General features: G+C 40.6%; 1 protein-coding gene across 5 annotated transcripts in view; it reads left to right on the forward strand.

The window, feature by feature from the left end:
- Window positions 1-16029, forward strand: part of LOC108033732 (CUGBP Elav-like family member 2) — a 109683-nt gene that overhangs the window by 72480 nt on the left and 21174 nt on the right. For 3 of the 5 annotated variants that reach the window (XR_007763488.1, XR_007763489.1, XM_044094572.2), the window contains 2 exons: window positions 1503-1585; window positions 5076-5124. Coding sequence is in view for 1 of the 5 variants with exons in the window: in XM_044094572.2 (XP_043950507.1) it covers window positions 1503-1585; window positions 5076-5124 (132 nt within the window). In the remaining 4 variants the exon portion in view is untranslated. Of the gene's footprint in view, window positions 1-1502; window positions 1586-5075; window positions 5125-9930; window positions 10444-11512; window positions 11939-16029 lie in introns of those variants that run through there. The other 2 variants (XR_007763490.1, XR_007763491.1) reach the window with 2 other exon arrangements.

The raw sequence follows: 16029 nt of genomic DNA on the forward strand, positions 1-16029 counted from the left end.
TAAATGTACTTTTAGTTTTTAATAATAGACATAGGAAAGGCAAAAAAGTGTTACTCATTCACTTATTTATTTTCTGTCACAAATATCAGCATGAAACACTACTAAATTAAATGGTACAGGATTTATTCTTTTATTTTTGACTTGAAGATATTTTAAAAACAAAAAGCTGCAGATCTCATAACTCACTCATCCGTCGGATGTGGCAACGACTCAGTCTAACCTCTCTGCCGGATATTTAACGCCAAAAAAAGAGCCCCGAAACGAGAAATGAAAATATTTGCAAATATGTGAAAAATGCAGAAAAATGTTGGTGGTGACACGGCAAAAAAACGGCGCCAGATTGAATTACCTGTGTGGACTAAGTGGGGCGGGAATCCGCCAGGTGCCACGCCCCTGCCACACCGGCTGGGAGCGACCAACCAAAATGGCCACCACTAAATGCCGCCGATACGCTGGTGGGTAATTGCATTATGCAACTATTTCATTCCCGTATTAAGTTTTGTTGTAACCATCGCTGCCATCACACACCGCTGAACCCGAGGTTGTGGTAGGCCTTGAATTGGGCGGGGAGCGGTGGAAATGGGAAATGAAATGGGATGCAGCGGAAAGAAAGGGTGTGTGGGCTGCAGGAGTCGGAAATGGATTTAACCAACGCTCTGGATGGCCGTGTGTGTGCGACTTGCCCACAGATTTGGCACAGAAAGAAAGGGAATTTCTGCCACATTCAAAATAGAACCTAAAAAATGTGCTTCGGTGAAATGGAAATGGAATGCCATCCAAAAAGCAGGAAAATAAGAAAGAAAATAAACAAGTTTTCAGGTGCAATTTAAAGTGCCACTTAAAACCTCTGTAAATTGTAGTGAATCTTACGTGAGAATCAATGTTGGTTAATACACATCTTACTATTATGTAATATCTTCCGGTTTGATAAAAGTCATTCACATATAACTTTTGTCTTCATATTAGTTTTTAATCTTAATAAAATACATTAATTTGTGATTCTGAACCCCATGTCACTAAAGTTGAATGCTTTTGTATGCCTCTTTAATTGGAACTAGCCAGTATTTACGAGGGACGAATAAGCATTTTAACGCTAATGTCTGACTTTAAGTATCGCTTAATATGCTGGCCACACTTGCCTCCAACTCGAACCCTCATAAATTTGAACACCTTGGCCTCCCCTTTCAGCCCAAGACCCGGCCCAACCCCTTCCTGGCACCCTCCACCCACTCGCACTCCAATCTCAAACGCGACACATTTGTTGTGGCCATAATGTTTAATTTAGTGCCAGGCTGTCATGTGCCGCATTTCGTTGGCCCCCTGGCTACGCCCATGGCTTCCTCCTTTTCACACATTTTCCTTTCGGTTATTTTCCCTGGTCCCACCTTCGCTAATAATAATAATTTTCATAATTTCCCAGTGCCACCTTTTCGGCGCTCGCTCGAAAATAAACTCCAATTTCACCCCCATGCTAATCTCGTGCTGCTTCCTTTATTTTCCAGGTTGCTGCTTTGTGACGTTTTATACGAGACGCGCCGCCCTGAAAGCCCAGGATGCTTTGCATAATGTTAAGACGCTGAATGGGGTAAGGAACTCTGATTTGTGTTGTGATTTTATAAAACTCAACCCTCTCAACTCCATTAATGCGGCTTTTCCCACTCTGAATTCATCGGAATTCAGTGGAAATAGAGTGTAACATTAAAGTCTGATTAATATACCTGCGGAGTTAATTTATATACAGAAATAGTTTGGTGTACTACCTTAAGAAATAGTTTTCGTAAGTCAATACAGGACAATCAGAAACTCACAACTTAAAATGACATGACAGAGACAAAAACAACAATTTTCAGGACTTCATTTACATTTTTTCGAGTGTGTCAAAGGCTTTACAATACTTGCCTAATGGGATGAAGCAGTCTTGAGCCTAAATTGGGGCAGAGGGAAAGAAGTGAACGACATGACCGTCTTAGCCTTTAATTGGAATTTCGCTGATCCGACACAAACAAGGAAAAACTCTATAAACTTATCATGGAACGCTATCATCCGGTTGACAGGACAGCAGCCAGGGGGTTCGGGACGGGGCGCAGCATCGCATCATCGTCGTGATTCCTCTCGCCTCCTTCATTACGGCTAACTGACTCGCTGACTGACAGATTGACTGGCGTTTGGACTGACAGAGCCATGACACCGCACAAAAAAGTCAGGATTCTGCGGGGCTGAAATAAAATGCATCGCAAGGGGAAATGTTTTCGTACTAAGCTGAAAATATTGTGGAACGTGAAGCTCTTCCTCCTCCATTTTCCAATACGGTTTTTCTGCTCACTCCGTAACATTTCCCTATAAAATGCAAGTAATTTTAAAAGTTTAGCCCTGTGTCCTGTGGCAGCTTAAAAATAAAGGAGAACACAAAAAGAGTATCGAAAATTGTTAGCACAAGACACGCGCCAGAAGTTTTTAGACCCATTTTAGTGAGGGCATGATGAAATTTCCGATAAACTGATGGTTTTTTTGTAAAAACAATTCAACTATACTATAAGATGGCTACGTATAACATATGACTCATAATAACTAAGAAAATCTCTTTAATAGAATGATAGTGCTAAATAGCCCTTTAACGCTGTTAAAATAGGTTCATTTTCCGATTTTACCTCCTCTTTTATGATACAAGGACCATCCAACAAGGATGTTCGAGTGGTCGATCACTGCAGGACTTTGGCCTGGCGGGAACAGAGCAAACCGCAGGCACAAAAATGTCAATTTGCACTTTGGTGCAGAAGCAGCTGAAAAGCGGAAAAGCAAGCAGAGTCCTGGAAAAGTTGTCAGCACAAGTGCAAAGGGAAAAAGATGCTGGGGACGGGTATTTCGGGGAGAGGTCAGAAGATAGCGAGCGGCGTCAGCAAAAGCGAGCGACATTTGGCAATGTTGCTTTTTATTTTTCGGTTTCCAGTTTTTGTTCTCTTCGCATGCTTTTTTGGTGTAGCGCCATCAAATAAGCATTGAATATTATTATTATTTGAAAGCCATGTGCTGGCTCCCGAGTAGAGAAGGGAAAGCTTCCCAGGGACAATGCTTATGTCATCACGTTATCGGCTTCAAAAAGAGCAACTGACATAATTTGCATGTAGCTTCGTGGCTGCAGCTGCGATATTTATTTTAGAAAATTGCTATGGAACGTTTTCGAGCGTTGACGGGTTAAAGGGCGGCCAAAGGGACATGTGCGTGCTGAATTTGTATCCCATCGTGGATGTTCCTGCTCCTGGCATTTCCACTGACAGGCTTTGACGTTGGCTAGTAATTTTCTTGCGCAATTTGCGATTGTTATCGAAATGGGGAAACGCTTTTGGGAATTTATGTTGATTGCTGTAGTTATGTAGTTTTTCAATCATAAGTAATAATAATTTCAATAGGAAAGCTTTGTAGGTTTTTTGAAGATACTTTCTGTTAAAGCAATAATACAATTATTAGGATGATTTTGATTTTTTTTACTTATACGTATTTTATATTATTTTAGTGCTCTCTTGTTAGTACATTAAAAAAAAGTCATGTTTCCCGTTCACTGTTTCCTCAATTTCCAATCGATTGAGTTTCCCTGCTTCCTAAGACCGATGACATACAGCAGGGCTGCATTTCACGATCCACTTTTCACTGATTAAGTGCGGACGGCCGATAATTGCCCCGATAGAAAACAGTCGTCTGCGATATTTCAACCAACTACGCGGAGGCAGGGGAAAGCCAACCACGAAAGCGGGTTGACAAAGTGAGGAAAGGACTTCCACCTTCGAAACTGCTTCTCCTTGGGGGCGTGAATGCCGCCTGTGTTTGACTGGTAATTGCTACTTCCTGCATATAAATAAATTGGCAAAATAAGAAGGGCAAGGGAGCGGCGGTGAGGCAGGTTGACTTGGGCTGCAATTTGTAACCAGTCGCGTTGCGTGTATTATTTACGGCCACAGAAGGCTGGGCAGGAAAGCAGGAAGGCGGTGGGCGGCAGCGCCAAGGGGAAGCACAAGGACATTGCCTTCTAGCGTAGACTGTCGTCGTTTGCTCGCTGCCCGTTTGCCAATAAATCACGCGCCATTAGCCAAGTCGTAGTTTCAGGCAGAGGAGGCCGCGTGACACGCGTGCCAAGTATAGGTATTCACTGACTGCGTTTTGGGAGATATTGTTGGTTGATTTAATTTTTAAATGTGTTTCAAAGGGGTTAAAGGGTGTGAAGCGATTTTGAAACCACAGTTTAGACTTTTCCAAAATTATTAAGTCCCAATAGCCCTGCGCTCACGACCTCAACTCTAACCATAGATTGCAGCCTGACCTCGTGCCCGTTTCGCGACCCCTTTGAAGGCGGAAGGGGCGTGGCTGGGGGACAGCGCGCGCTTTAAGCTTGTTTTAATTAGAAGACGCCGTGAGGTGTGTGTGTGCGCGAAAAATTACATTTAAAACACCCTGCAAAGTCTAACGCATATTTTAGGATTTTTGCACATAGCAGCAAACTCCCCCTTTTCGCATTTTGCCGCCGCCCGTGTCCTTTAGCGACCGCTGAATAAATGTGTTTGGCTTTTGTCAAGGATTTAGGCGGAGGCTTTGTTCCGTGTCCTGCGAGGCTCCTTTTGCCTTTGCCTGCATTCCATTCATTATGCAGCTTAAGTGGATGGTGGCCCTGTGGAAAGGGAGGTGGGATTTTCCACCCGACTCTCCCACTTTCACCGCCCTTTTCCTAGGACTGCAGTCCCCTGTCGCCGTTTTTGGCGACTGCATTTTGGCCCTAAGCTCTGTAAATTAATCGCGGCCTTCTCTCTTTCGGCCGGAACCACGGAGCATATTGCGCTCTAATATTTCAAATGTGATTAACACGGTCCGGAAAGGGATTTGAGTTTAACGAGAGAAAATGCCAGGATTATGTTTAAGACTACGATGATAAGAATGCAAAAACTCAGAGATGTGTACCTATTTTATTCTTATATGTATATCAACACCAAATAAGATTTCCCCATCTAATACAAAATAGTTACTTTTGTGACCAATTAATGTGTTGACTCAATTCTCATTAAACTTTCTCTATTTTTATCTTATTCCAGATGTACCATCCCATTCAAATGAAACCCGCCGATAGCGAGAATCGCAACGGTAAGTTTTTACGCCTTCACAAAAAGCGATTTAGCAAATAAAACAGAAAAATAGAAATCGAAAGCTTTACACAGAATGCGGTGGATAGACGCGGTGTGCGCATGTGGGTGACTAAAAGTATGCCAAAATATTTCCACCGCCAACAAATCAACAAAACTCGGCACAAAGTGACCAGCCAAGCGTGAGAAATATGTGTGCGATGTTCTGTCGAAAACCAAACACAAATTGGGGCTTACGGACGTTAAATGCATGGACCGAGAGGATGGCACAAGTATTTTGATAATAGACTTCTGAAAATGCGTAGTGGAAAAGAGGGCTTTAGGAAGAGGAAAATTAAAAAGAATCTAGCGGACATCCAAAAATTAAACAACTTTTCTTCGACCTAAAACTCATATTTCTGAAAACATTTGAATTAAAAAAATCACATTGGCATCTTGTAATTTGCAAATGAAGAATTTTAAACAAGCTTGCTAATAAGTATTTGTTGCGATAATCCCAAACCGGCTTTCCCTGCCAGTGTAACCCCCATTTCAAAAATTTGAAAAAGTATCTGAAATAGGGGAGATGGGCCGGGAGTGACAGAGATGGACACTGACCGATCAGAATGGGGTGGCTGGGGAAATTGCGTGCGAAAAACGCGGTCAGCCTAAAAGCGGCAATAGTATTTGACAGTTTTTATTGGCCATGGTCGCGGGGAAAGCGGATGAAAGGCGCGATGGAAGGGAAAATGGCGAGAATCGTGGAAACGGCAGGGATATTGTGAACGAAATTTTTCCCAACATTTTACGGATTTTCCATTGAACTTCCATCCTGCGTTCCGCTTCTTCCCTTCCCTTTGTTTCAAAGTTTGTTGTCGGCTGTCGGTCACTTGGCAGTTAATTAAAAACCATCAATTATGTGAGCCAGCAAAAATTTTCAACACGAAAAGAGTGTCCGAAAAGCTGAAAAAAAGTTGGTGAACATTTTTTAATTTATGTTAATTTCAGACAGGGCTTTCACCCGCCCACCCTTTGGGGGCTGCTTCTTTTAATTACACCCATGATATTAATCTGCTTAAGTGACCACAAAAATGTTGACTTCTACCCCCACACAAAGGGAAGGGGGAAAGGGCGAGCAGCCCGAGGAGAATGCCACTTTTAATTGGGGGACCTCATGCGGCGCTCATTGTTAACAAGTTGTAACAAAAAAACGCAAACTGAGCGCAAAAAGTTTCGCTTGCATTGCAAGTCTTCCTGGCAGCCAATCTCCTCTCGAAACCCCCACCATCTGCTTTTCAGCAGTGTGTAATTACGCTTGTACAACACGGCGTATGCTTAATAATTTTCGGCACTTTTTCCTCAGTGTGTGCTTTACTAATTTTTGCGTTATTTTTGTATGGGTTGATGATGGATAAGTACTTTCCCTGGTGGTAATGAGGAATACGATAGTCTGCCATAGCTAGGAAGGGATAGAATGAGAAGGGACAAATCGGTTTCGAGGTGTTTAGGTTTAGAGACCTGCAACAGAGCAATAGGAAGTCAATATCAGGTAAGCTTAAACTCTTCTTTTATCCCAGCTTAGGTAGCCTAACAAAGCAACTAATAGCTTTGCTAATTTCTATCTTTTTGCAGCCAGGAAAACTTTTCCTAATTTCTATACAATAGTTCGTGGTTCCTAGCGGCTCGGTAGACCCCTGTTTGGGGCAAAACCCTGCGAGGGCTTTTCAATTTCAGATAAGCCCTTAGCTGGCGACCGCCCGCATTGCGCCTAAAACAAATTCGATGCAAATTCAAGTTGGACGCCATCCAACATTTGCCGCATTATAGACAGACGACGACGGCTCCCCGGCAAACAGCGAAATTGCAATTCAATTCAATATTCCAAACTAGACAGAGAGAAATGTGGCTTGTTTCGTGATTTGGCACTTTAACCTCGCGAAGAGGCAGCAACAAAATTTTAAATAAAACCGAAGCGAAAACAACTGACAAAAAGTTTGGCTGGGATCCACAGCGGAAGCGATATAATAGGAAAAGATGGCAGGAATATTTTTTCCATGTTTTCCTTTTTTCGGGCTTACCGCCAGGGTATTCGAGAGGGGTAAGCAGAAGGTAGTCGCAGCCTAGAAATCGAAAAAAGAAACGTATAGCACAGTCGTCGTCTCAGCGTAACAACAAACGGAAGGTGGCAATTTAATAAAATGCTTGAGTGAGTCGCCGAGTTTTGTTTCCTGCTTGGCTCACGCTGCTTTTCGCCTTGCTCGAAATTGTTCTTTTTCCAAAAGTTGTTCGCAAAAGTGTTGCATACTTTTGGGAGGCGGAAATCGCTAAAGAGAACAACCCTCTGATTGGTTTTCTTTTCCCTACTTTTCTACTGCTATTGTTATTCTTGATTCTTAGACTGGGCTGTACAATACATTTTAAAATTTCCTCTGAAGGGTCCTTTAGTCAAAGGCTTGTACTTGCGTGGGAGCTGTTGCAGCTGCCTTAAGAGAAATAGCTCGGAATTTATATTAGTTACATAAGTACTTTCCTTAAGCAAAGCATCATGGGGATAATAGGTTTTGGAAAAACGATTTGCAGATAATTTATCAAAAAATTGCTCTAAATTGTAAACTTTACAATGTTAGGTCATATATTTTATTTGTTAGTAAGTCTATGCTGTTGTTGCGGTTGAACAAAGTCAGTACAAATTTGAGGCGGTGAAAATTCCAATCAATTTTTCCCACAAAGAGCTCACTCACTCGAATTTAATATTCCGGATTAAACTGAGCCAAACAATCAGATGAAATTATCCCCAGCGATTTGTTTACCTTTGATCTTTCATCACAAATTCAATCAACGATTGCAGCTCTCACATAAACCCTCAAACCCGCAAAAGTTATTTCTTGAAAAATCCCCCTGCCATAAATACCGAACAAATGACTTCTCATTTCCACTTAAATTGAAGCAAAGGGAAAGGAAAAATTGCATTCAAATTTTATGACACTCTGCCACTCCGAAGCATTCCTCTCTGACCCTGGGCTACAAACCCCAACGGAAGGGGAGGAAACCCAGAAGGACATAAATACCTCAAGGAAAAAGCGAAGAAAGGCGGGGAAACAAAGGAAATATTGTCTGGGGGCAAAGAAGTGCATAATAACAGCGATTTGCATTAGGTTAAGTAAAAAAGGATGGCAACGAGACAACGGCAAAATGTGCAAGCAAATCAAATGAGTAAGCAAAAGAGGGAAAGGCGAGATAAAGGGGAAGGTGAGAAAACTGCAACGTGGTAATCAGGGCAATTTACATGCAAGCAAACTTCAAACAGACAAGGAGGAAACGCGGAAAATGGGGAAAATAGGGGCAGCGAGTCGCGAACGATGTCAAGTTTTGAGGGATTACGAGAAAAGGGGATGAAAGGGTGGCTACTAGTGGTGATATTAAATTTTCAAATCATCCACAATTTCCTTTCTTGGGCGCAGAGTGTGAAGTTCCGATAGGAGCTTATTCAAAATGTTTTCATGTTTCGAATACTCAAAAAAATGTGATTTTTATTTAAAGCTAAAAATATTATTTAAAAATAATATAATATATTACTGTGTTTCATTAACGTATACATTCAAAGCATTAACTTCGATAACATTTAAATTGGTCGACGCTTTTAGTTAATAATTTAGTATAGTGGAAAACTACTTAATTTTCCTTAACTTGCGCATTCCGTCACCAACAAGGAGATCTAGAGTGAGAGCAACTGACATCTTCATACTTGTTCAATAAAATTCGGATCGGAGCAAAAATACGACTGCGCTTTCCCTAGAGTTGGGCAACCACAGGGGAAATGATGGTGGGTGCTCTTGTTGTCGTGGAAAAGACGCGGGAACATATGAATTTTTCCCCACTGCATATGAAATCGATATGCAAATGTTGTACGAGGTTTCCCCGGCGTCAACAACAGCTACACAAAAAAGAAAACCGCGGTGGCGGCTCCTTCCTTCTGCTATGATGATGATGCACGTATTGTTTGCTTGTAAACATGATAAAAATTCAAATTAGCCATAATATATGGGAAGTCAAGCAGAGCACACACATATGAGTCTTCATTTTGTGGCGCTGAAATGCAAAATGTGCCAAGAAATTACGGCAAAAACTTTTACCATGGGGCTACGAAGAAACCTTGAACAAATTACGAATTGAATTTGCATTTCTCGTTCTTTGGCTGGTGCGAAAATCAATGAGTCAACCAGAAGGTGAAAGTTGAGTGCACACACTTCATGCAGATCAAATCTATAATTGAGAAGGATCTTGCTGAGCTAGTCAGTTGGGTACAATATATAGCCCTGCTTCTGCATTTGATTTAAAAAGGATTATCGTGAAATAAAATTTACTATTATTATTTATTTATAGTGCTCTATCTATTTCCACCTTTTTTTCAAAATGTTCCCACCTGAAATGCGTGTCCCTCAGGTTCTCTAAATCAACTTTTTTGTGAATAACGAAACGGATCTGCTAAATGTGTTAATTAACTCATTAGCATCAGGTGCTACGACAACCACAACTACAGAGGGCGACGAGTAGATGCGAATGAGCAAAGAATATACCCACATTCATCAAGAGGCAGATGAGAATAAAAAGTAAACTAAGCTAAACCAACATTAAAAGTCACTTAGAAGAGCTCAACTCAAAGCCCACCATTTCACAAGTCAGCCAAAGCTGCTAATCAAGTTTTTCCAGCCGAGAATCACCTGTGTACGAGATGAAATTAGATCTAAGGTGCGATGAGTTTAGGGTCTAGATCTCGTACGCAGGTTAGTGGCGTTCGCAACGTCAATCAGTTCGAATCGAGAGGAGCAGCGGCAAACAATCAACTTGATTTATTTTCCCCACATCGCGTACGTGCTAAAATTCCAATTTTTCGCGAATTCATTTTACTCTTTTTAATTGAGCCTATTGTTTGGTATTTAAATACGAAGCGAATCCCTTTCGTCTCGCTGCTGTGTCCTCTGTGATTCGCTTTCATTAATGGACGTTGCATGTGTGACGTTGCTTAATTAGTTGCCATCGCCGTCGTCTGGTTCTGATGACTTTTCTTTTTTCCTCGGCCCCTGATTGACGTCAATTTATTTTTAGTGGATCGAGTTTGCCAATACGCGTTGTCGGAACAAAACAAACAAAAAGCAAATAGAGAGTGAGCCTTTGCACAAAGGAATTTATTTAAATCACAGCGAAACTTATCGGTGATGGGCAGGCTGTTAAGTGAAGTAACAAAGAATAGAGAAAACAACCCAAATAAGTCTGCATAACGGGTGTCCGTCGAAAGTTTAAAATAGATTCGGATTTTCAGAGAAAGAAGATATTGATGAATGTAAGTCATAGTTTCGAAAAACCTAAAAATTATAGTTGAAGGGTATGTATTAGTTATGTATGTATTATTTAAAGGTTAGCTTATTAGCTATGCTGCTTGCAATCCAACATGTTTTGCTGTCTCTTTTTTTTAAGTTAATTCTTCAGATCCACTTATATGTATAAGTTACCCAGTCCATCAACATCTCCCTCCAACTTTCGCAATGCAAATGTCGCATGCCTGAAATAAATCGCAGCGTATTGAATCGTTTCGAAGTGAACTGATCCGAAAAAATCGAATTCTCTGCCTTCGACCAATTTCTAGTGTTACTTGCAAAACTATATTTAGTAGCAATTGCAAGAAGGCATCTATAAAAGCAGGGGCCGCATCGCTTTACGCATTAATTGCGATCTCAGGGAAGAACTTTCGATGCCAGCAATTGTCTAAAGAACTCTGAAATCACACGCAAAAAGTGCGAAGTCTCCAAGAGAAACTCACAAATTAATTGTTGTTCATTGTTTTATGGAAAATCGAATCGGAAGAGACCAAACTAAAACCATTTGTGTGTTCATATTTCTGATTGTTACACGTTGAACGTTTTACAAGAACTGTCGGCCGTAAAGGAAGAGTAAAAATAAATAATATTTTAATTGTGCGTGGCTAAAAAGCGAAAAGCTGTAATCACCAAAAGCGTTGCGTGTTCCTCGAAATACGAGTATATTGATAATACAATTCTTAAATAATAAACAAACAGCGTATGGGAAGAAGTGTTAACTTGCTGATAATTGAGTTGAACATTCGTGTTTAATATTTATTATTTTTGCTTATTGAATTTTCCACTTGACTCGCCTGTTCGAGACTCACGATTCCTGTTCTGTTTTTAACGCTCTCAGCTCTCTGTCTGTGTGTAAGTGTGCGTGTATCTGTGTTTGTGTGCGTGTCGAGTATCTGTGTGAGCCTGAGTGTAAGTGTGAAATATTTTCAAGAATTCTCTCTTCTCCGCTCGCCAACGTCGTCGACATCTCATCGTCATCTGACATGATAAATAATTCAACTGCAATCGGTTTCGTAAATAGCCAAAAAGGAGCCAACGGATGCGGATGCGGCGGCGAATGCGGATGCGAACGCGGATGCTGTGAGGGAAATAAAACAGCGACAAGAGCGCGAATATCTGAGCCATCTGAGCCAACAGCAGCTGAGAATGTTGCCTTCATCGGCACCAGCAGCAAGAGTCAATTATCCTCAGTAATTGAGAATTTATCCAATAACAGCGACGTTGCAGCCGCATTGTCCTTTGCCCCGGGAACCTCATCATCATCCTCATCATTGTTATCAACATTGTCACCGGGAGCAGCAGCATCAGCTTTAACATCATTTGCAGTAGGAGCAGCAGCAGCAGCGGCGGCGGCGGCAGGATCCACCTCGACAACGCACCTCGCCACGCATAAATCCTATCCGCCAATAAATTCAGCATATTGGCTGCCATCGTCGCATCCATCACCGTATGCGGTGCCAGGTAGGAGTCGCAGTTTCCTCTCAGATTCCACACTTTTCCCCGACTTTTCTCCGCCCCGGGAAACTCGAGCGCAAGCTAGAGATGCTAACGTGATTCTGCCCTAATTAATAAACATACTATTTGTATCTTTACCCGTACCAATTTGATGGAATTATGGGCAACAACGTTTAGAACCATTTCTTTTAACTGTCGATTTTTTATGAATCTATACCAAATTTCGAAAATTTGAACCGATGATAGTAAGCGATTTTAGTTAAATAATAATATTGCCTGCGTGCTAAAAACTATACTCTGTATTCTTCAAAATAAATTTACCAATCGGTGTTAGTTTAATAATGTGCAGTCCCCAATGCCATCTCTGGCTGTCGGTGGGCTATCGCTATCTGACCTGTCCTTCTCGACCATCCGACCTCGTCGCCACCCACTCATCCGCCCCGTGGGCCACTCTCTTATTGATGGTCTGTTGATGTTGAGTGTTATCTACCTTGTCGCAGGAGTTGCCAGGAGTCGTCAGCTGGCCAAATTGCCTTACATTCACATTACGATGTATTATATCCCTCTCCGCCGATGTCTCCTTTACTTGCCTTTTAAAATTGGGTAATTAAGGCAATTTATTGGACGACGCGCGTCCTGTCCTCGTTGTCGTTAGCCGGTGGATTGAGACTGAGGCAAAATGCCGACATCAATGGCCAAGAAATCGTCATTAAGCAAATCGACCATGACCCAAAAAGTCGTCTCTTAATTGTTGCCAAAATAAATGCAAGGTGTGGGGGGACTGCGAATAGGTTATTTTATCTCCAACTTCTAAGCAGAATGTATGGTCTTCTGAATCATTTAATACGGGTATTTATTTGTGACAAAACAAACAAAAGAATTTGCATACCCTTTCATAGGGTATTGTAACCTCAATCACGTATTGAAGGAGACGTTTCCGACTCGATAAAATATATAGAAGAAGAATTTTAAACTACCAAAATAATAATAAATTTAAAAAATGTAAAATATTTGTTTGGTATTGAAAAAGTATTGATTTTTTTAACTTTTAAATTTACATAAGCTATAAATAAGAAAATATAAAAAGTATTATATTATATTAATTGATAACACAGATTCTTAGTTATAAATGGATGATACCTTTTAAATATTTCTGTCCCTTCCTATATTTTTCTCGAACTTCATTTTTAATTTGTTTTTTTTTTTAATATTTAACGTCAATTGCCTTGATTCTTTTTCCATCAGAGGCCGCAGATCTCTTCATCTCCACCTCATTTAATGTTTCGACCTTTCCGCACACAATTTCCGCTCTTCATTTTATTATCTGTTGATGCCAAACCACAAGCGAGACAAAAAGAAGAACGGCTGGTAAACAAGTTTAAAACCTTTTATTATTTTTTTGGTCTTTATCACCTGGATGTGTCCAACCCAGACCTGCCACGCCTCTTCTGCCCACGCACTCATCAGCCAGCCACAAGTTTACACTTGACTTCGACATTATTAACGCTCAGAAACGTTCTCTCTGTATATTTAACAATAATTTTCCCCTGACATACACATGTTGCCGGCCTGACACTTTTAACGCTTAATACACTCCACCGAGCAGTCGATGCCAGAACAACCCAACAAAAAGGACATTGTCCTCGCATCTCTCGACAAGAAAAAAATTGAAAATGTGTATTTTACACTTCATTTTTAATGCGTGGGCCGGGTAAAATTTCAGTAAAGCGGGTGAACGATATGTGTGTAATAGGTATATGGGAAAAGTACAAAGCAATTTGGTTAAGACGAATAGGACAGGGAGAACCATCTTTCTTTTACAGTTGCGGCTAACAAATAGCACCGTTGCGTAGGTTTGGCAGTTTGTATAATTATTTTCGGTCAGTGTAATTAAGCCGACAATGAGAACGGTTTTTGTAATTCAGAATAATTTATCAAAAATAGGTTTTCAGGTTAAAACTTTTCTTAAAAATAAAAATAAAATAATAATAATAAATGATAAAAGAACGTTCCCCTGTTGACATGAAAGGCACTGTAATCAGAAAAAAAGGAATTTAAAGCTTATTTCTAAAGGCAATGAAAAAAAATGGTGTGTGAATATAATAGAGTTATTTTTTAAAAACCATCCGCATTGTGGGCATAAATAAATTTATTTTAGTTTATTGTAACCGTACCTCCTCTAACAAACTAAAAGAAAAAATGGCAAAAAATTACCACCAAATAGAAGTGTGGCCGCAGCTCTATGTACGTATGCTTGAAGAAGCTTAGTGAAACAAACAATATAGTCACTTTTTAAAGGACTGTAAATGCTAAATCCCGCAAAGTAAATAGTAGTTATCGGTTTTTGCAAGCATCTTCCCCAAAATTCTTCCCATATAAAATCACGTACAGACCGTACATCACCGTATGGCCTATCTTTTGGAGGGACCTTAACGCTTGACTTGCTTCCTATCACCATCACTTGTTACTCCATAAATCACTGCTGGCCAAATTGCCATGCAAATTTTAACTGCTCTTTAATTTTCTGCTAAATTAAACGTTAAATAAACTGCCGGAGAGGCCATGGCCACCACGTGAACGTGACTGGGCAATAAAAGCGAAGGTATAGAAAATGTAACAAAAAATATTACACACAAAAAAATACTTTTTTTCGCACACAGAGCGAGTAAGAGAATGAGAATGGGAGAAATTTATAACCTTTAATTGCTTTGACCCAAAAAATGTGCAGCTACTATGGAACCATATTCTGGTCGGTGCCCGGTCCTGTGATGCAGGCCGCAAAGCCACATAGCCTATGGGCGGGATGTGGGCATGGCCTAGACTACCCGACCCGCATAACATTATTTTTTTGCGTGCACCCCCTTTCACTATTGTTGTTGCAGCCTAATGCATTTTCGCATTCACAGGGAACCATCGTGTGCCATTTACCCACATATATGCAGCTTTCGACCCTCAGCCGCCTCTTGCACTCAAAAAACAAGGGGAAAGCAGTCGATAAAAAATAATGCAAAAAATGAGCGATGCGAAGGAAACCTATTGTTTCTTAAATATTAATCCCTATATTGTTTTATTTTGTAGCTATAATAATATAAATAATACTCGTATTCAATGCAGAACTGCCATGCGTAGGCTTTTCAAAACATATATATTGCTTTGTATGTATTTAATTTATTTTTATTTATCCATATAATATAGATATGTTCTTTGTTATAATTTTTTTTTTGCGTTTTATTCCACATAAGCCCTTTTTTGGCAGCACTCATTAAACAAGTATAGTCCCCATCTATTGTTAAATAATTCTGGCTCGGCCAAATTTACATTTAATTTAAAATTGTTCAATAGTTGTATTAATTTAATTCGCACAAAGTGTGTTTTAGTGTATAGTAACTGGGATGACTCTGCCTGGCCTCCATTCAGAGTCTGATGGCGCAGCCATGGCATTCCCTAATCTGGGAGCCAGCCGAGTTTCTGTTTCCCATCCAACACCCTGCTCTATTTCGCCCAGACTAGTTGCCATTTTATGCAAATGAATTGGTTTTTAGGGAAATACTTCACACTTTGTTTCGGGCCAAGCAGCAAGAAGGCGAGAAAGTCTTTTGCTGGTGTATCTCTGGGGCAGGATATTCGCTCACAAGATGCGAATGTATTCCCGGAGCTTCTTTGGCTGCCTGGCTGGCAGTTGTTGGGTTGACTGACAGTCTCAGGGAGTGACTGAATGATTGCAGAACCGACTATCTGACTGAGTGACTGACTGTCCAACTGAGTGACACATAGCAGCCTAGTTGGCTAATGCGAAAGGGAAATTCGCTTAGAAATTTCGCGTTACCCGCAGTTAGTTTCTCATATAAGTACAAACTGGCATAATGCTGAAGAATTTGTTGCAAAGTCAAGACTGTCATATTAAACTGATGTTTTTGGATTCTGCGATGGGAAAATCGGAAGACCATAAGCAAAATAATTTAATTGGCTTTTAAATTGAAATATCTTTCAAACGAAATCCCGAATCATGTACATAAAGGGTTCATCACAACAGTTTACAATTTTTTACGCTTATCTCTTTCTACATCGGCATGTCATTACTTATTTTAGGCCTATAA

This window comes from Drosophila biarmipes, chromosome 2L (genome assembly GCF_025231255.1).
Source record: "Drosophila biarmipes strain raj3 chromosome 2L, RU_DBia_V1.1, whole genome shotgun sequence".
Taxonomy (NCBI): Eukaryota; Metazoa; Arthropoda; class Insecta; order Diptera; family Drosophilidae; genus Drosophila; species Drosophila biarmipes.